Here is a 21916-nt window from a genome sequence, read left to right on the forward strand (position 1 = left end):
AGAGCGGGTGATGGAGTATGTGATGAGCCCCAGTGCTGGCCGTTGCTTGTGATTTTTCACCCAGTCTGTTCAATCAGCAAAGCAGAGCAGCCTTGAAATGCTATGAATAAATATTTGAAGTTTCTGAGTTTCTCATAACTCCATTTTTCTTCTAGGGATTAAATGGGAACCAGATGAGAATGGAGTCATTGCCTTTGACTGCAGGAACCGAAAATGGTAGGAAATGGCCACTCCTCTTAGTTAACATTTTAAAGAGAGAACTCATGGAGAGGTTTATTTTTACTTCATTTACACTTAATTTTCCCCTGACCTAGGTACATCCAGGCGGCGACTTCTCCGAAAGATGTGGTCATTTTAGTGGACGTCAGTGGCAGCATGAAAGGCCTCCGTCTCACTATTGCAAAGCAGACCGTCTCATCTATTCTGGATACGCTGGGAGATGATGACTTTTTCAACATAATTGCTGTGAGTGCAGCTGTTTTGTGCTTTTTCTGCACTCTGGGTTCATCCGATCTTTTAGCAGAAACTGGTTCCCATTCTTATTGCTTTTGTACACACAGCATTGGATGTCCTGCCTGAGATGAGGGCCGGTTAGTCCCATGGGGGTTCACTGAATCAGGAAGCTGGAATGGCTTTCAGAGCCTGGGAGAGCAGTGGAGCACCATTTCCTCTCTGTACAGGGCACTCAGGCACTGCTGTCTGGAAGAGTAGCACCAGATTTGGTTTTCCTTGGGGGCCAACCTTTTTGGAACCTTGGGGAATTAGACCTTGCAAGATGGTCCTTAAACGACTAGTGGAAATTAACTTTAAGCTAGATGAGTCTGACAACAATGATAGTAATAATAGTCATGAGGCTGAAGCAAGTAAACTGAGTTGTCTAAGGCTCCCCGAACACTTGAACTCTTGATCTCAGCTTTGGAAACAGAAGGGTCATTTATTAAGCGTCTACTGAATGCTATTTGCATTTCTTTGTTCCTCACAGCAGCTCTCTGAGGCAGGAGGTGGTTTGGCATTTTCTCAGATGCAGACGCTGGGGTTGAGAGGGTCAGTGCCTTGCCTGAAGTCCTAGAGCAGGGATGTGGGAGACCCAGAGACAAGTAGGGTAGCAGTTTGCTTCCTGGAAAGGAGCAGCGATTTCTGGTTTCCATCTCTGGTTCTTTTTCCTCTTCTCCCCAGTTTTGTGGTATGAAGTCTCTCCCACTCTTTTCCCAAAGATTAGAGTCATAACGAGCCTGCTTCTTTTCCCTGGGTGCTTAACCAGGTTCTCCTGTCTCGTGGTCAACTGTGCTTTGCCCATCACCTCTACCGAGGACCCCGACTGGCTGCAGCAGGCAGCCAAGGCAGCGAATAAGGGGGCGGCGCTTGGGCTTTGGGGTCAGGACTTAGTTTTAAACCCTAGTTCTGCCACATATAACTAGCAGCACATCTTGGGGCAAACCACACGCATCTGAGCCATCAGCCCACCCGCTGAAGCTTGAGTACTCCCCTCGCCCACACAGTTGCTGCCGGATTACCTGAGCCCGGGCACAGGAGGCCCCACACTGAGAGCAGGATGTGAAGGAAGCGGTGTTATTTGAAGAGTCAGGCAGACGGGCTCCAAGCCTGTGGTCCGTCTGGCTTCCCCAGGCTCCTGAGCAGAGTGCATTGTCATGATACCCTCTCTCTGTGCGGTCTCTGCATGGGCACAATAGCTGCTTTTACTTGCAGGGCAAAGTTTGCAAGGGGAAGGGCACGGGGGTTTAAAGGACATTGGATATTTATTGCACTGAGATTGCTTGAGTTAGTGTCCTACCTGCATGCTTCTGATCAGACTGCAAGAAGAAGGCGCAGCTGCAGATTGCCCATGATTTATAACTCCTGATTTTAAAAAGTCCTAAAAAAGAAAAGGAAGAGAGAGAGAGAAGAAGAAATTCCGTGGGAGCAGGGTTTAGTTTATTTATTGCTTATTTATTCAGCCAGACCCGTTGCCTGGGATGGTGCCTGGCCAAGAGTGAGGGTTTAAATCTGTGTTGAAAGAATCGTCCCTACAGCCCACTCCTCCCTAGCGTCCGATGTGGATGATCTCGTGGGGGTTTCCCCCCAGCTCCGTGCCATGTGGAGTGGAGGCGGAGACACCACGAGGCAGAAGCCACCAGCTTGAGGTCACACAGCTGGAAGAAGTGGCCCAGGAGGAACTCAGAAACTGCCTGGCTTTCCCTCATTCTGCTTTGTGAGCAGAAGTGAAGATGGGGGCTCACCCTGAACCTGGATGGCCCCAGGGCGCCATTCTATTGGGGGCACTGTTTAGACAGAACTTGGGGCTTCTAAATCAAGCCAAGTTGCTCTAGTTACCAGTCTCCTTGTGAATATGCAAATGTAGCTCCATCCCCCACACATCCTGAAGCATTTCCAGATAAGAAGCAGCTAATTTGGGACTATCTTTCTTATTAATCTTTAATTACTCATTACAGAAGTATCAGAAATTAGCATAGTAAGAAGTGCTAACTAATTACATCGTGGGTCCTTTATCAGTCAGGATTTATTGTTCTGTTAACAAAACCAATTGATTGAAATAATCTCTGTAAGTTCATTAAGATATACAAACACTGTCAACTCCATAATGAAGACAGAGTGATTAAGATAATTGAAAGTAGACATGCTAGTTATTTTAGAATAGTTAAGGGAAAAAAAGTTGTTTTTGATTTTGTTATTTTTTTGGCTCCAAATTGTCCCCTTATATAAAGAAACCCATTAGAGGTCCCATTAATCCTCACTCTACGTCTCCTTGTTAGTTTTCGACATAAATGATCGGCTTCGAGACTATTTACATAATTATTTTGACGAAAAGGGAGATACTCTGAACTTTTTTTATTTGAAGCCTCTATAGTAAAATCCATGAACTCTGTCCCCCTAATGGGTAAGAGAATGGATCAAATTTGTTCATGATTTTGCATTTAAAGGCCGAGGTGGTAAAAAGCACCACTAATTAACAATAACTTTTACACATTGATTGTTTTATTATAGACAATGTATGTGAAAATTTTAAACAACTCCGAAAAGTTCCCCTTCCTTTGCTGTTTGCCATTGTTCCAAGTTCTGACATGTGTATGAACATACATAATTTTTCCACAGCAATAGAATCCTATTTTCTGGAATATTCAGCAACTTGCTTCTATACTCATATCGTAAGCAAGTATATTTGAAGAATAGAGCATTTTTTTTTAAGATTTTGTTTATTTATTTGACAGAGAGAGAGAGAGAGATCATAAGTAGGCAGAGAGACAGGCAGAGAGAGAGAGAGGGAAGCAGGCTCCCTGCTGAGCAGAGAGCCTGACGTGGGGCTTGATCCCAGGACCCTGAGACCATGATCTGAGCCAAAGACAGAGGCTTAACCCTCTGAGCCACCCAGGTGCCCCAAGAACAGAGCATTTCATCACCTCTAGTTGACATTAATTATTTAACCAGTCCTCCTTTGCTGGGTATCCTGCTGTTACGGGTCTCTTTTCCACTCAAGAGTGCTGCAGAGAATGAACTTGGGCATGTGTTTTTGTAGTGTTGGGTATGCTTCTATTGAATAAAATCTAGAAGTGGCATTGCTGCCCCAAAGGGTATGCACATACTTAGGTATTATGAGGATGTCCCTTAAGTAGGCTGGTGTAATGCTTACACACTCAGAAAGCATACAGGCATACCTTGGAGATATGGCAGCTTTGGGACCAGACCACCGAAATTTAGTGGGTATTCCGATAAAGTAAGACAAAAGAAGTTTTTGGTTTCCAGTGCATATAAAAGTTATGTTTACACTGTACTGTAGTCTGTATGTGTGCAGTAGCATTATGCCTAAAAAAACAATGTGTGTACCTGAATTTTAAAATACTTTATTGCTAAAGAATGCTAACCATCATCTGAGCTTTCAGTGCTGATCCCAGAGCACTATCACAAATATAATAATGAAAAAGTTTGAAATATTTGAGAATTACCAAAATGTGACAGAAAGACACAAAGTCTGTAAACACCATTGAAAAAACGGTGCCCATAGCCTTGTTCTGCAGAGAGTTGCCACGACCTTTAAAAAGTAACCTTGTAAAAAATCACAGTATCTGGGAAGCACAATGAAACAATGTATCCCTGTATTAGTCAGCTCCATCTGCTGTAACAAAATACCATAAACTGGGTGGCTGACACACAGAAATGTATTTTCTTACAGTTGTAGAGGCTGGAAAGTCCAAGATCAAGGTCCAGCAGGGCTTTTTTCCTGTGAGAATTCCCTTGCTGACTTGTAGACAGCCCCCTTCTCACTGTGTGGGAGGGAGGGAGAAAGAGAGAGGGAGTAGGCTCGGTCAAGTCTCTCCTGCCAGTGCTAATCCCATCATGAGGCTGGACCTTCGTGACCTCAGCTAGACCTAATCACCTGCCAAAAGCCACGTCTCCAAATACCACCACACCACGGGATAAGGCTTCAACATGAATTTGGGGGGAGGGGTGGACACAAGCAGTCCATTACATCAATTGACGATTCTAGATAGTGGGTTGATAATCGGATCTCCATGTGTATTCCCTGGAATTTTCTCTTCTCAAAGCTCAGTATGTTTCATCAGTGATGCCTTGCCACATCATGGTGGTGGTTTGTTTGTTTGTTTGTTTGTTTGTTTTTGCCATTACCTTATATTTCTACACTGGCAACATTGCTCTGGTAATATGGTGTATGTAGGTTTTTCTGCCTATTTAAATGTTTACTTGCCTCCGTATAGAGGGATACCCCACTGCAGTCTCTTATAAGGGCAGGGGGATGGGCTCTCTGAAGCTCCATCCAGAATGCCCTGGAAATCTGTTTGAGGGGCATTGTTCTTGTCGGCTGGATTCCATTTACGGGAGAGGACATTATCATTTCACCCTTCATTACACCGTCAGCTTTCTCCTGCTGGCTGGGTAGATGTGTGAGGAGACATTTCAGAGTTTTAGGGAGAAAGTAAAGAATACCTTCTTGTTTTTCCATGGCAGAAGCCCTTGTGCATTGTAGGTATTTGTTTATACAAATGTACTTCATCATTGCCTCTTGGTTTTCAGGGCTGTAATAGGGAGGGGAGGAGAGGGGGGTAAATAGTGAAAAACCCTTTCCTTGGCCATTTCAGTCATTTTTGCATGTTTGAATGTTTGTGTGAAGCTCATTGACTAAATGCATCTTATATATTATACTGAAAAGCTTCCAATTCAGGTCTTTCCGGAGAATAAACATGAAACGATAATGTTAAAAACTGTTTTAGCTTTCATGGACAGGGTATTGCAAAGTCTAAGACTGATGAACTAAATGATCGAATTATAGAAGAATAGAAGAAATATGAGAGTGATTTTGTGCAGCCGAAGTTAAAATTTAAGGTCAAACCACTGGTGCATGAAGAGAGATGTCACTGACAAGAGAAAAGGCATATTTTTCTGATTTGCTTTGAAGTCTAACTACAAGCCATGCATTAAATTAACAATATTATCATAAAAATGAGGGTGCTAATTCTGTCCGATGCTGAAATTTGAAAAATGATTGTACGGAAGCCTAAGCCATGCATTAAATGAACACAGTATTAACTGGACCGATATTGTTAAATCAATTTAAATGCCTCCTACAGCCTGTGTTTGTGCAGAGCTGAATAGAGAAGAGCATCATTTGTTAGTTCAACCCAGAACTTTCTGGTACCCTGGTTTTAATTTGCAGGATTTTCTTTAGAACCGTTTCTCCAGTGCTTTGTCTGCTATGGATTTGCTTTTTAAAGTAATCGATTCCGTATTAAAAGTATGAGGATGGTATTTTCTTGCAGTGCTCATTTGTTCTGTACTACTAATTACGTCCAGTCGTGTTTCAAATTACACAAGAAGCTTTTGTAATGCAGAAGATCCCTGGGATGCCTGTGTTGGTGAAAATATTGTGGGTTCATCTGCTTCGTTACATAAGCCCTACACATTTTCATTCTAAAGGTTGTTTAATCAAAAGCGCACCGATAAAACCATATAAATATTTAATGGGGTTCCAGTAATTCTACATCACTTTCTTGCATTGCATGAGCATGCCAGCATTTTAATTCTATGTGCTTTTTGTTTTGTTTTGTTTTTTGGGATTTGGGTTTTTTTTTTTTTTTTTTGAACTTAGGATTCTCTATAACGTCCCCACTTACTTCATTTACTTTTTGTTTATCTGTTTTTTGAAAGGGGTGGAGAGTCTCTTTTATTCTTTTTTGTTTTTTCCTCTGTGTCAATTGTGTTTTTGTTTCTGGCTTTGTTTCTCTTCTTTTCCCTCTGTAATCTTCTCTATAACTTTTCATTTCTTTGTTCTGATTATTCATTAACAAATTCTGTTCAATGCCAAGAAATGAATATTGTGCTAGGGCTGCCTCTGTAAATAAGGAAGACAGGTTGTCCCTCCTCCCCCTCCGTGGAACTTGAGGTTTTGTGTGTGTGAGTGTTGGGTGTGGGAACAAGTGAGAAGCTGGTGCTCACCGCAGAGTGGGGCCATGCTGTCTTGGAGGGGGCAGGGAGGGCAAGTAAACAGCCGGTGACTCAGCAATGGCTTCTTGGAAAAGGTGATGACTCAGGGAACACCAGGGCTGGGGGCATCTACAGAAGGAATGGACTATTTGCCGGTGGTAGTCACTCCTCCCCACCCACCCCAGGAAGTACAAGCCTGGTTGGATTGACTGAAAGGTGTTCATTGTCTGGACTTACTGGAGTTGGGGGTGAATGGGGGAGATGGAGTGGATGTGGTTGATGATAAAAAGAAGGGCTGGACTGAGAGAGGCGGGCTATACCCAGCAAGTCTGGTCAGCCACATAGAACAATTGGGACTTCATCTACAGACAGGGGAAAACATGGAGGGGTCAGTTGCAGGGTGATCTGTGGGGATGTCCCCCTAAAGTTTCTCCCTTCTTAGGTCTCCCCTCATCCTCTTTCTTAAGCAACTAATGGTCTTCTTGTTAGGTCTGAAAACTCCACTGTTTCTGACCTGAAGTGGGGCTGAGTTCTCACCATCACCCAGAGCCCAGAGTCAGCTGGTTTTCACTCTTGGTCTTTAGGCTTTGATTTACGTGAACCCGCATGTGACACAATTCTACACCAACGCCAAAGCGTGTGTGAGCCTTGGTGGGTGAGCCCAGCCCATTTATTCTTTGTGTTTAGAGCCTTCTCCAACACGTTCTGGCCATTCATTGAATGAAACTTGAAGCTTGGCTTTCCTATTTTAGATTGCCATTAAAATTCCCATTGAGGATTTTGGTGTGTCCTTGTAACGGTAGATGTAGGGAATGGTTACAAGGATTTCACAGAAGGAAGGAAAAGGCAGATGACAACGTGTCCTTGCTGTCAGAGTGCAGAGTTGTGTAGTTGGCATGGGAGAGAGGGAGGGACAGTTCCGGAGAGAAGAGATGGGTGGGATATAATCTAACCCCTGAAGATCATGAGTTTACCTCAAGTCTGCTTTTGTTTTTCGGATGGACCATGGTAGCATCCTAGATGAGCACTTTTTATCATGGAAAGGAGAAACAGCCATTATCTTTAGATGTAATGAGCATATTCTTCTATGGAGAAATGTAGGAGAGAGTGGTTCGTGGTCATTCCCCAGTGAAGGTCATGTGCCAGTTAGCCAGTGTTTTATGTCCCTGAACATAGCAATGCTTAGTTGATACTTAGTAGGCAAACTAAGGACCAAAGAGCTCCATGGCGGATCCTTCCTGGAGGGGATTTGGTAGTAAGCTGGATGCACTGTCTTGACTCTGTCTTCTGAAGACCTGGTCACTGAAAGGGTTCAGAGTGTGGCATAGAGTGGGACAGTGTACAGCCACACACCGTCATGGTTTCTGTCTTGAATATTTAGACAGTCCCCCATGCCTATGGGTATATCACTTCCATCCAATGAGGGCAGAGTCTGTACCCTCCAGAGGTGGTCAGGGGCACACGACCCCTGTCCTCACCACCCCCTGCCTACTTAGCAAATGCCAGCTCCAGGTGGAGGGCGTGTTTGCTGGTCTTTCTCTCTAGCTAGCACACATGACACTCGCATATATATTTTCTTTCTTCCTTGTGCACGTGCATCCAGATGCCTTGATTCTCTTTCTTACATGCCGAGCTCTGTGTTGACGCTTCACCAGATTACCTCGTTTCATCCTCACAGTGACTTCACAATAGAAGTTCAGTTACAGTTCCAACACAAAGTCCAACAGTCCTCAACACAAAGCCTGAGACTCAGGAGAGAGGCTTTGGCCAAGGTCAACCAGGTGCTGTGTGGCAGAGCCAGGATTTGAACCCAGGCCTGCCTGCCTCCATTGCTTTAGGTTCACTGCTCTACCTTTGCGTGGATCAGAAAAGGAGAGCCAACCAGAAAGAAGAAAGGGAGAAGGAGACAGACGTTGACCATGTGGCAGTCCTAGCTCTTGAAGGGGTGAAAGTTCTTTGCCCATCTTCTTACCAAGTGGTTGGTGGTCCAACGGGACCATCTCTGGGGATGCCTGAGCCCTCTCCTGTCCTGTAAGGAGACTCTTCCCATTTCCCAGAAATTTGTAGGAAGGACCACCCACTTCAGGGTGGAGATGGAGATGACTGAGTCCCTCTCTAGGGTTTTCTTGGTAGTGAGATGGAGCAAAAGCAGATGGCGGAAGAAAATTCCACCTGGACAGTGAGGATGGTGTGCGCTGCATCCTTTCCTTTTTTAGACAACTGATATCTGATTGTTTCCATAGGGATGAAGGAGAGGTGTTTATCGGGCTATTGTATCTTAAGGCTGGAGGAGATCAGATCTTCAGCTGTGAATTGATACGGCCATCCCAAATCATTTTTTCACAAAGTAGAAATCTAGAGAACATCCATTAAAATGTAGAAACTGGAAGGTCTCCAAATGGAGAGCTGCTGGGAGCTTGGAAACAGTTTCACATCCAGGGTGCCTTTGGTGCTCCCCTAGGGAGGAGCACAGGGTAGCATGGTGAGCACACACAGCCGATGGGCCTCCTTGGCACAGCCGCCCTCACAGGGACGGCTGAGCCCAACTCCCTCCGGTGATCCAGACCAGATTGCTCAGCATAGCTTTATCCTGATGCAGTCAAGGGAAATTAGTCAACTGCAAGCTTGGATGATGCCACTAACAAGCTGGCGGGGGTTCAGAAGAGCAGATTCCTCCACTGTGGCCACGGCTCACACAGTGATGGGTAGCATGGTTTTGATTACTGCACATGTTCCTCCCTGATGAGGGCAAGAACATCTTGGTCCTCTTTCCTTTCCGGCCCCCACAGCAGTCCCCCCACGTGTACAGGCCTTCGCACTAGCAAAGCAATTTTTAGTCTCTTGCCTCATGGGACCCTCGTAGGAGTCCCTGGAGGGTAAACAGAAGATCAATTAGCACCTTCTGTTGGAGAAGAAAGCAGGACTTGAGGTTCAGTCGCTTTTCCAAGGCCACACAGGGAGTATGTGGCAGAGGCAGAACGTGGACCTGGGGGTCCTGACTCTCAGCTCAGGTTCTGCAACCCCAGGAATCAATATTGATAGTGTGTATGAGGCAGAATGTAGATAAAATTAAAAATTTTCCCGGCAAATGGAATTGGGAAGTTTGGGAGTGCAGGGTACAGAGCGATCAGGCATTTCATGATGTCATGGATGGGAGCAGGGCTGCTGCAGGTTTGGTTTGATGCTTCAGCAGCTCGGTCTTTCTGCGTGTTGCTCTCCATGCCTAACCTTGTCACCTCATGTTGCAAAATGGCTGCTGAACTGTGAGGTGTGTCCCAAGTGGGAGGGAAGGAAGGCAGTGGGGAGAGAAGAGTTTTCCTCTAATGGCAAGAAAAAAAATTTCCCGAAACTGCCCAGAAAATGACCCCTTATGTTTTGTTGGCTGGGAATGGGTCACATGACCACCCCTAGCTTCGAGGCAGGGTAGGTAAGCATGCAGTCAGCAGAGGGGGAGGGGGTGGCTGTGATTGGCTCAGACTGCTTCTGCTTTCCGCTCTAAGAATAGGCATCTTGTCACCCTTGACCAACTCAGTCAGCAGGGGAGGTGGAGAACAGGGGAATGGCTGTCTTTTGTTTTCAGCAACTTCCAGCATCAGCCCCACGTGGACTGAGAACCCTGGAGAAGTTCTTCTTCAGATTGGACTGTGATGTGCTTCCTGAACCCTCAGATGGTGTCCCATTTGTTGACTGGAAGTCATGCTCCCGTTTGTCAATCGCTAATTTCCAGAATCACATAAATGTGTTTTTCCTCCGTGCCTCTTCAGAGGAGATCCAAGCTGTATGATCATGGAGCTGTAATTTTTTTCAAATAGTCTGTGTGACCAAGAACAAAGACTAATGAGGGAGCCAAAGTCAGACTGATGAGAAGCACAGAGGCTTTGGGGGCCAGAGAGGACAAATCGGGGGCTTTGAGGTCCTGAGGTCATTGGCTGTGAGGTCAGACTGCCTGGGTTTGTATCTGGACTCCACCCCTTGTGGACTCCCCAGTAATGTGGGGCAAGGTGATCATCCTTGTTCTGCTTTGGTTTCCGCATCTATAAAGGGGACGCGGTTGGTAGGGCTTGCCACCTGAGGTTAAGGTATGCCGTGAATGAAGTCTAGCCTGTGCCTAGATGAAGTGAGTGCTCAGTAACAGTGAGCTCAGGTCATTATTTTCACTGCTCCTGCCTGCTTAGCCAGCACCTTAGCACTGAAATGGGCTGTGTCTCTGTCATTCTTGGAGCAGCTACGTGTCTGGTCCCCTTCAGTCTGTCTCTGCAGTGTTCCCAGAGCAGTGGGGCCTACCCTCATCCCATTAGTCACTCACTTCCCTGTGCACAGCCCTCCGTGGTCCTCACAGTGCACACACTTAAAGTCTGAACTTCTTAGCCAGACTTTGCTGGAGAGCTGGAGCTTTGAGAGTTGGTTCTGATTCCTTTTCTCTGGAGCTCTGGGATGGGCTCTTGATAGCTGGAGTGGAAATGTGATGACATGCATTGAACACATTGTTCTTGGGCACCAACTGCAGGCCCAGCCCTGTGCTTGTCACAGGCAACACATGGAGGAACCAAGTATGGAACCTGACAATGTGGGCCCACCCACTGTAAGGGATCCAGGCACCAGGGTGTCAGAATTTGGGAGTTTACAGGAAAAGAGCCTCAGCTACACTAGAGGCATCTTCCTACAAGAGGCAGGGATGAGTTTGCCCGGAGGATGGATAAGGGTCAGCTTGGAGATGCCAGAGCAAGACTCCAGACAGAGGGTCCTGTGTGGGAGGAGAAGATGGGATAGCCCAGAGAACAGGAAGGGAATCAGGGCTGGCTGGTGCTAAGTTTCTGGGGAGGGCTAATGAGTGAGTGAAGTTGGAAAGGTCAACAGGGCCAAGTGTCCAGAGCCCTGCCACACCCTGAGAAGGTTTATCTGCAGAGCAGTGGAAAGTGTGAATGGGTTGGCAGCAAGTGACATGACCTGATTGTCATTTTAGAAGGACCCAGCCCAGCCCCAGTGCAGAGAATCATACTTAAATTTCCACTTCCTTGTTGTGAGCTTTGGACAAAAACAAGCGGTCGTAGTCTGGGTATTCTGGGATAAAAAGTAATGGGAAGGCTGACATTGGCCTGTGTGGAAGGTGGTGCCATGGCTTGTGGGTAGTGCTCTCACCAAAAGCCACAGAGCCTCCCAGAATGATGGGGGAACACCAAGGCTTCTCCTTTCCTCCATTCTTTGGTCACTCATGTGCGACCCACACACAGGTCCTCATGCTCCAGAAAACCAAAGACAGAGGCTGCAGCTGGATTCACCCCAGTCTGGGATGCTCTTTAGGTCCCACCTGGGTCATGCACTGTCCGGCATGGCCACAGAGCCCCAGTGTTCAGAGTCACCCCTAAAGGATTGTCAGTTAACTGTGTTTGCCCTTAACACTGCCATCTACCAGCACAGGCTCTAGAACTTTCTCCCTCAAACAAGAGAAGATTATCGGGTGCTTCAGCACAATCTTATATAGGGGCACCAATGAGAAAGTCACCTAAGTGAATGAACTGGCCCATAGTTCAGTTACTTTTTTTTTGTTTGCATGTATCCTTCAATTACCTAGTAGACCTCAAGTGATTAATTATGTGTGTCCTCTTGGCTGTTTTATCTCTTTGCAGTATAATGAGGAGCTTCACTACGTGGAACCTTGCCTGAATGGGACGTTGGTGCAAGCTGACAGGACAAACAAGGAGGTAGGGCCTGCCGCCAGGCAGGTGAATCAGGGGTGGGGCACGGCCTTGTCCCCCTCACAGTGCATTTGGTTGGGCATCTCTGAGGGAGTGACCAGCAGAGGATTGGGAGAAATTTCTTCCAGCTAGAATACAAAGTGAGAAAGAAAAATTATACTAGAGTTAATATCCAAGCTTCAATTTGAGGGGAAAGAAATACCATAATAAGCTTTATGTTTGGAGGGAGAAAGAAGTACATGGTAGTTCAAAGAACAAGTGTATCTAGAGAATGTTTATTCATGATCATTTTGTAGGATAAGGTAGAAAAGAATGACTTAGACCTCCATTTATCTTTTTAAATAATTTAAATAATTTAAAATTTATCACCGAATTTTCCTAGGGACCTTCCCCTTGTTTGATCATTGCCTAGGTCTGGATTCCACCCCCTTCCCAATAGTGTAGCCTTGAAATATCCTCCAAAGCCTCAGATAGGTGTTCAGTGATGGTGTCTGCAATATGAAATAGAAAAGATGCTTTAAACGATCAAAACCTCCCTTCAGGTTGCATCCCAAATAAACAGGGAGTAGTGTGACAATTAAATATCTGAGGTTTTATGAAGGAAAAAAAAAGTGTTAGGGAAAGTGGAATGAGCATTTATTTAAAATTGTCTTTGAAAATGTATGGCTATTAAAGACTGGAAGGGTTTTGAATATAAAAATTTACCTGGCCATCTGATTCTGCCAATGGGGAGTAGCCACATTCCAATCAGATTCTCCCTCTTACAACTAAAACACCCTGGATTGAAACCTACACCCAATTATAGGAAGGCTGCAAAGTGAGCTGCCTTGACCTAAAGACATGAAGCTGGGTTCCTTGGTCTCTTGTTGATTCCCACCATATGTCTGAATGGAACACTCCAGAAGCCTCCTTCCTGTACCTACAAGAGACCAAAAATAATAATTAAAAAAAAAATTGAAGAAAAGCCTGTGCCTTCTAGCCAAACAACCAGGAAAGGGGTAACCTCGTAACAGAAAACCTTTGTGACAGTACCTTTCCTACTCCAGACGGATACCAGTGGAACAACCATAGAGCAATCCTCCACAGTTTCAGCAGGGCTGAATGATAAATTGACCTTCTAACCCACCCCACCCATTTTACCCTCAGCTCAGCACAGAGACCAAAGGCTAAGAACAAGATTGTTTAGGATCTGGAGTCTCACAATGTAAAACCCAAAATGCCCAGAATGCAGTAGAAAAACCACTTGTCATTCCCCCAAACCAGAAAAATCACAACATGAATGAGAAAAAAAGACAATCAACAGAAGCCAATATTGACATTAATCAGATGTTGAAATTATAAAATTGCTTCAACAAGCAATTAGGAATTCTCTTGAAACAAATGAAAAAAAAAAATAGAAAATCTCAAAAAAGAAATAGAAGTTGTTAAACAGAGCCTGGAAATTATAGAACTGGAAAATACAGTCACCAAAATAGAAAGCTCACTGGACCAGCTCAATAGTAGAGTGGAGATGACAGAAGATAAAATCAGTGAACTCCAAGACAGATCAATAGAAATTACCCAATTGAACAGCAGAGAGAAAATAGACTGGAACAAAATGAACAGGATCTCAGGGACATGTGGGACTATAACAGAGGAGCTAACATTCTTATCACTAAAGTCCCAGGAGAGGAGAGAGAGATCAGGGCTAGATATTTATTTGAAGATGTATTGGCTGAAAACTTCCTAAAATTGGTGAAAGTCATAAACATATATATTCAAGAGCTGAACAAATGTCTAATAGGTAAACGTGAGTCCTGCCCTCCATGGCAGGGCACATCCAAACATAATTAGACAAGGGGAAAAAGTAACTTGATAGCAACAGAGAAAAAAGGGCACATTGCTTAGACTACATATTTGAATAACAGCAGACTTCTCCTAGAAATCATGGTGGCCAGAAGAAAGTGGCAGAGCATTTTTTTTTTTTTTTAAGTATTGAAAGAAAACAACTGTATATTCAGTGTAAATGTCCTTAATAAGTGAAGGGGTTATAAAGACATATTCAGACGAAGGAAAACTATACAAATTTCTTACCAGCAAATCTACTTATAAAAAAATGGCTAGAGGAGCTCCCTAAATAGAAAGTAAAAAACAGAAAAAGGCTTGAAACTTCAAAAAGGAAAGAATATCAGACTGGGTAAAAATAGGAGTAAGTATAATAGAGTATCCTAATTATCACATATTAAGTCCTATTGGATATTTGAAGCAAAAATTATAGCATTGTTTGATGTAGAGCCCACTGTTGCTGAGGAAACAAGCCAATTATACTTTAAAAGTATGGAGGGTAAAAAGACCTAATTAGAATTAATATTTCCACCTCTTACTAGAAGTGGTAAATGCTGATACCAGTAGACTGTGATAAATTCCATATTTACAACATGACACCCAGAGCAACCATTAAGGAAATAGTGAGAAGATGCATATGGGTATCTCCCAGTTTTTGAAAGTTCACTTTACACCACTTTGCTTTTACAAAGGACGTACATTAGCACCTGTTTTTGCTAACTGAAAGATAGCTGAACAGGATTTTTCACTTTTATGGAAAAGAGGCAAAAAGCAAAAATAGCATCCAGCATTTGTTTTGCAGTGAGCCATTATCGAGGCAGGATGCACCCTGAGCAGTGACAGTGTCCCTGCCAAGCTCCTTCCCCAGGAACCACACTCTGCAACATAGAATGAAGCCTCCATGGCTTTGAACTGTGTCTGTGAGCATCTGTGCTTTATCTCCATTTATTTTCTGCGTCACTTAGCAAGATGTGTCCTAAGGTATCAGAAAAGCCTAAGAGAGATTATTTTTGGGTCCAGGAATGCACAACCATTTTTCCATATGAATTACTGGTAATTGCTTCTTTGCTTTATGCCATTTCAGTTTATGATAAGTTCCATAGGAATGTTCTACTTTCAGATAGCGTGGCAGGGTGGGGGAATATACTTAACAAATAATTCATGAGAATGTAAGAAATAAGACACAGAGTAAATGAATAGGGAAAAAAAGATAAATTGGCAGACTTAAGCCCTAACATGTGACTAATTATCTTAAATGTAAATGGTCAGAGCACAGCAATTAAAAGACAGAGATTGGCAAGTGAATTTAAAAAAATAAGTCTAACCATATGCTGACTACTAGAATTTCACTTAAAATACAATGACACAGATATGTCAAAAGTAAAAGGATGGGAAAAGAAATACTATGCAAACATTTTTTTTTTAATCAGGAGCTGCTATATCAACATCAGATAAAGTCATCTTCAGAGTAAAAAAAATTACTATCTCTAGAGACAAAGAAGGGCACTACATAAGAATAAAAGAACCCATCCATCAGGAAGACATAACAAAGCTAAATATGTTTGGACCAAACTACAGAGCTTCAAAATACATGAAACAAAAACTAATAGAACTGAGAGCCGAAATAGATAAACCTACAATTATAGTTGGGGACTTGTATGCTTCACAGACAGTAACTAATAGACTACTAAAAAGAAAGTCAGCAAGGTTATAGGACAACTGAACCACATCATCAATCGATAAGATCTAAATAACATTTATAGGACACTCTACTCAACAACAACAGAATACACATTCTTTTCAAGCACTCGTGGAACATTAACCAAGATAAAGAATATTTGGGGTCAAAATACAAACCTTAATAACTTACCCAGAGTTGTGAAATCATACAGAGCATGTTTTCTGTTGGTAATGGAATCAAACTAGAAGTCAATAACAGAAAGACAACAGAACAATCTCCAAACACTTAGAAATTACGTATACTACTAAATAATGCATGGGCTAAGAGGAAGTTTTGAAGGAAAATTTAAAAATATAAAACTGAATGAAAATGAAAAGATAATATATCAAAATATGTGGGACAAAGCCATCACAGTGTTGAGGTGGAAAGTTATAGCACTAAGTGCTTATATTAAAAAGAGGAAACCCTCAAATTCATAATCTAACTTCCTACCACAAGACATTAGAAAAAGGAGAGGAAAATAAACCCATAGCAAGCAGAAGGAAGGAAATAATAAAGAGCAGAAATCAATTAAATTGAAGCAGGAAAGCCACAGAGAAAAATCAGTGGCACCAAAACCTGGTCCTTCCAAAAAGTTTATTAATAAAACTAATAAATCTCTAGAAAGACTGACATAAAAGGAGAGAAATCACAAGTCATCAGCAACAGGCATGAAACAGAATATTAATACAAAACTGAGGTCATTAAAAGTATAATAAGGGAATATTACAAATAACTTTACACTCATAAATTTGACAACTTAGAAGAAATGAACCAAATCCTTAAAAACTATAAGCTTCCCAAGTCCAACCAAGATGAAATAGATAACCCAAATAGTCCTATAAATATTAAAGACATTGAATTCATAATTTAAAAGTGACAAAAACAAACTCAAGTTCCAGATGGTTTCACTGGACAACTCTACTGAACATTCAAAGAAGAATTAATATGAATTTTACAGAATCTCTTCCAGATTCTGTAAAGAATAGAAGAGGAGGGAAATCCCTCCAACTAATTTTATGAGGCTAATGGTTCCCCCAGTAAACCATACAAAAATAGTACAAAAGAAGAAACCTATACTTTCCTGGCAGGGGAGATACCATGATGAGAAAAAAAAACCTATCAGCTATAACCCTCATGAAGGTCCTCATGAGGACCCTTACAGCAAGAGTCCTCAACAAGATTTTAGCACATCAAATCTAACAATATTTATCTATTTCTACAGAATAATACAACACCACAAAGTAGGATTTATTCCAAATATGCAAGACTGGCTTGACCCTGGTGTCAAATCAATCCATGTAATTCACCATATCAACAGGCTAAAGATGAAAAATCATATGAACATAGCAATTAACTCAGAAAAAAGCATTTGATAAAATGCAACACACAGTCATGGTTAAAAAACAAACAAACAATTAGCAAAATAGGAACAGAGGTAACTTCCTCAAATTGGTAAAGACCATCTGCAAAAACCTACAGCTAATATCAAACTTAACAGTAAAGGTTTAAAAAGTAACCAACAGTAAAGGTTTAAAAACCAACAGTAAAGGTTTAAAAAACTTTCATCTTATGATCGGGAACCTGTAAGCATGTCCACACTCACCACTCTTCTTCAACATAGTGTTATAATTTCTAGTCAGTACAATAAAACTAGGAAAAGAAATACATACCATACAGTTCTGGAAAGAAGAAATTAAACTCTCCCTATTTTCAGATGATATGATTGTAGGTGTAGAAAATTCCCAAGACTCTACCAAAAAGCAAAACCTGAACTAATAACTGAGTTAGGCAAAGTCACATATACAAGATCAACACACAAAAACCAGTCACATTTCTATATACTAACAACGAACACACGGAAATGGAAATTCATAAAAACCAATACCATTTACAATTGCTCCAAAGAAATAAACTTAATGAAACATGTAGCTTCTATGTGATGAAAGCAAAGGAGGCCTAATTAAATGGAAGAACTTACCATGTTCATGGATAGAAAGACTCAATATAGTCAAGATGTTCATTCTTGTCTAATTGATCTATAAGTGTAATGCAATTCCTATCAATTCCGGCAAGGTTTTTGTAGACATAGACAAGGGTAGACTGAAATTTATATTGGCACAGGACCTAGAATAGAAAAACTACATGAAAACAAAGAATAAAAGTAGGAGGAATCAATTTACCCTATGTTAAGGACTGTTATATAGTTACAGTAATGAAAACAGTGTGCTGTTGATGGAGGAGTAAGCATATAGATCAGTGGAATAGAAGAAAAGAATGCAGAAATATACCCACACAAATATGGTCAACTGATTTTTAATTTATTTATTTTTTCAGCGTAACAGTATTCATTGTTTTTGCACAACACCCAGTGCTCCATGCAAAACGTGCCCTCCCTATTACCCACCACCTGATTCCCCAACCTCCCATCCCTGACCCTTCAAAACCCTCAGGTTGTTTTTCAGAGTCCATAGTCTCTTATGGTTCGCCTCCCCCTCCAATTTTTTTTTTTTTATAAACATATAATGTATTTTTATCCCCAGGGGTACAGGTCTGTGAATCGCCAGGTTTACACATTTCACAGCACTCACGATAGCACATACCCTCCCCAATGTCCATAACCCCCTCCTCCTCTCCCAACCCCACCTCCCCCCAGCAACTCCCAGTTTGTTTTGTGAGATTAAGAGTCATTTATGGTTTGTCTCCCTCCCAATCCCATCTTGTTTCATTTATTCTTCTCCTATCCCCCTAACCCCCCATGTTGCATCTCCATGTCCTCATATCAGGGAGATCATATGATAGTTGTCTGGCCAACTGATTTTTGACACAGGTGCAAAAGTAATTCAATGGAGGGAAAATACCATTTTCTAAAAGATGGTGCTGGAACAATTGAACATCCATAAACAAACAAACAAACAAACAAAAAAAACTACCTTGACCCAAACCTCCCCACTTAAACAAAATTTACCTGAGAGGGGTCAAAGACATAAATAAAAGTGGACAACTTTGACGATCTTTAAAACACATAGGAAAAAATCTTTAGAATCTAGGCCTAAATAGAATTCTTAGGCTTGATAGTGAAAGCACAATCCATAAAAGGGAAATGTGATAAAATAGATCTCATTAATATCAGGGGAGAAAAAAAAAAAAACCAAAAACCTTCTGCCATGTGAAAGACCCTGATGAAAGGATGAAAAATTTGTGGCTTGCAAATATCTTCTCCCAAGTTATATTTGCAAGCCACATATCTGAAAAAGAATGAGCATATACGGAATATACAAATAACTCAAACTCAACAGCAAAGACAAATAATCTGATTAGAAAATTGTCCAAAGACATGAAGAGACACTTTACCGGATAGGGTAAACAGATGGCAAGTAAGTACATGAAAAGATATTCAACATCCTCGGCTAGGAAAATGCCAATTAAAACCCCAATGAGATATCAGAAAGGCTAGGACAAAAAAAAAAAGGAATAAAAGAATAAAAGAAGACCAAATGTTGATAAAGACATGGAGAAACCAGGCTGATGGGAATGCAACACAGTATGGCCATTCTAGAAAACATTTGGTAGTTTCTTAGAAAACCATACATGTAGTTACTTTGTGTTTTCAGCAATCACACTCTTGGGCATTTATCTCAGAGAAATGAAAACTTAATGTTCACACAAAAACCTGTATGCACATGTTCATAGCAGCTTTGATTCATTGTAGCCCCTGACTGGAAACTACCCAGATATCCTTCAGGAGGTGATTGGTTAAACAAAGTGGTATTTCCCTCCCACAGAATGAGTCTTTGAATCTTTGGGGAATTATCTTGAGAAAAAAAAAAAAAAAAGCCAATTCCCAAATAATACATACTGCATGATTTCATTCATATACTGTTCTTGAAATGGCAAAATTATAGAAATGGAGAGTAGATTAGTTGTGGTCAGGGGTGAGGCATGGGAACAGGAAGGGGTGAGAGGCTAACAGAAGGGCAGCTGGAGGGATCCTTCTGGTGGGGGAAGCATTCTGTCACTTGACTGTGTCAGTGTCCACATCCCCGTCGTGCTGTTGTTTTGCAAGATGTAATTGGAGAATGCTGGGTGAAAGGTTTGTGGTGTCTCTCTGTTATTCTGACAATGGCTGTGGATCTCTAATTACCTTAAAATGAGAGTTGAATTAAAAATAATCTGAAAGCTATGTGGAATTTTTTAAAAGGGACTTTGTCAAATCAGTGTGAATCAAATTTAGGTTGCTTTGGTTATCTTGTAAAAAGTACTAACTGTAGTGCAGTTTCTGATAGCAAGAGAGTTTCATGTTCTTACCTTGTGGGCCTTTTTTTTTTTTTTTTAAAGATTTAATTTGCTTACTGGAGAGAGAGAAAGAAAGCAGGGGGAGTTGCAGAGGGAGGGGGACAAGCAGACTCCATGCTGAGCACCGAGACCACATAGGGTCTGATCTCAGGACCCTGAGATCATAACCTGGGTCTAAACCAAGTGTTGGACACTTAACCAGCTAAGCCATCCAGGCACCCCTTATGGACCTTTTAATTTGGAAGAAATCTCCGAAGACAAACATTTATTTTCCATTGAAACATTGGGATATTTTAAAAACCAAGGTATGCTCCTTTGGCTATTTTTTTTAAAAGATTTTATTTATTTATTTGAGAGAGAGAAAGAATGAGCATAAGCCAGGTGGGGGCGGATGGGAAGTAGGTAGAGGGAGAGGGAGGGGCAAGCTCCCTGCTCAGCAGAAGTCCAATGTGGGACTGATCCCAGGACACTGGGATCATGACCTGAGCCAAAGGGAGATGTTTAACCAACTGAGCCACCCAGGCGCCCCTCCTCTGGCTATTTTGAACCAATTTCCAGGTTGTCATCAAATTGATGTTAAGGCAGTGTATATTTAGGACTCAGTGTCATGTGACAAGGACTAGTGAGTTCATATGAAGCAAAATGAGAATTTACATCGACTCACCTAACTGCAAAGTCCTCGGGTGGAAAGACTGTATCTGTCACACCTTACACATGATGTCAAGGGTCACCCCCCTCTCCCTAGCTGCCTCCCCTATGTGCCTTCTGCGGACTCTGTTGGGTTCTGCGAGGCCAGATGCCCATTCTGGACCCGTAACCATGTTTCCAGAGTGTGGAGCAGCCTGGCTAGCAGCCTGGGCCAGGTGTCTGTAACTGTGGCCAGAAGGCAGGCCTGTGCTGGAAGAGCTGCTTGGTATTCCCAAAGGAAAGATCTCTGCATACCCAGGCCAGGACCTAGGAGGGAGACGCTCCGGGAAGCATGCATGCATGAAGGAGGGAGTCGATGGGCCACCTGGGGGAGGCTTCTGGTTGCAAATCAAATTTTTCCATTTTGTTTGTTTCAACAGAAGATCCACAAAACATTAAAAACAAAGTGTGAAGCACATTATATATATATATATTTTTTTTAGATTTTCTTTTCCTTTCTTTTCAGTGTTCGAAAGTTCATTGTTTATGCATCATACCCAGTGCTCCATTCAATGTGTTTCAATGTAACCAGCACACTCTGAATTAGACTGTGGGTAAAATGATCGGATTCCGGCTTTGGCCGTCCTTGTGAGTGAAGTCCACATCCCCAGAATGGCAGCTCGGAAGCCATTTTCTTGTGTTGTCTGTGAAATGGGGGACGGGGAATTGTAGCCTTCTGTGTAAGCCTGTCCAGAACTGGTGGAGTGCGCAGTGATGCTAGCCTTCCTTCCTCTGCGCTCAGTAATTCTGACTGCGGTATGCCCGGTCCTGTGGGAGCCTTCATCCTTCACTTAGAATTGTCCGTGTGTATCCTGACAAGCTCTCCTGACAGCCAAATAACCGAGATCCTTTCCTACCCATCCCTTTTCCTCTTGGGACGGTTTCCCTGGTGGCTGCCGTAATGTTACTTCCAGCTAATGAAAGGGCTTCTGGAAAGTGACACAGGGGATTATTATGTCATGTGCCTTTAGTTCAATGATATCGTGCTCTGGTTTTATAATATTCTGGTGACCTCCCGAAAAATCAGAGCTAGGTAACTTTAGGTAAAACAGTATTTAATAAAATTCATTTTAAAAATTTGAAAACAGGTGCGGGGGCATCTCAGTGTGTCGTGAACTAGAAGAAAAGGTTAGGGTAAAGATGCTGGCCTCTGTCCAGACTAAATTGTCCTGGTTCAAAGATTTCCTGTGATTTTTGCTTGAAATAGCCTATGACACATCATCCCTGAACAAGTGATCTC

The 21916-nt window shown here is 42.4% G+C and overlaps 1 protein-coding gene across 1 annotated transcript in view; it reads left to right on the forward strand.

The window, feature by feature from the left end:
• Positions 1 to 21916, forward strand: part of CACNA2D3 (calcium voltage-gated channel auxiliary subunit alpha2delta 3) — an 859411-nt gene that overhangs the window by 397278 nt on the left and 440217 nt on the right. Inside the window, exons 7-9 of the mRNA XM_045989865.1 lie at positions 156 to 216; positions 315 to 465; positions 12081 to 12155. Coding sequence (XP_045845821.1) covers positions 156 to 216; positions 315 to 465; positions 12081 to 12155 — 287 coding nt within the window. The remainder of the gene's footprint in view (positions 1 to 155; positions 217 to 314; positions 466 to 12080; positions 12156 to 21916) is intronic.

Source organism: Meles meles, chromosome 20, assembly GCF_922984935.1.
Source record: "Meles meles chromosome 20, mMelMel3.1 paternal haplotype, whole genome shotgun sequence".
In the NCBI taxonomy this organism is placed as follows: Eukaryota; Metazoa; Chordata; class Mammalia; order Carnivora; family Mustelidae; genus Meles; species Meles meles.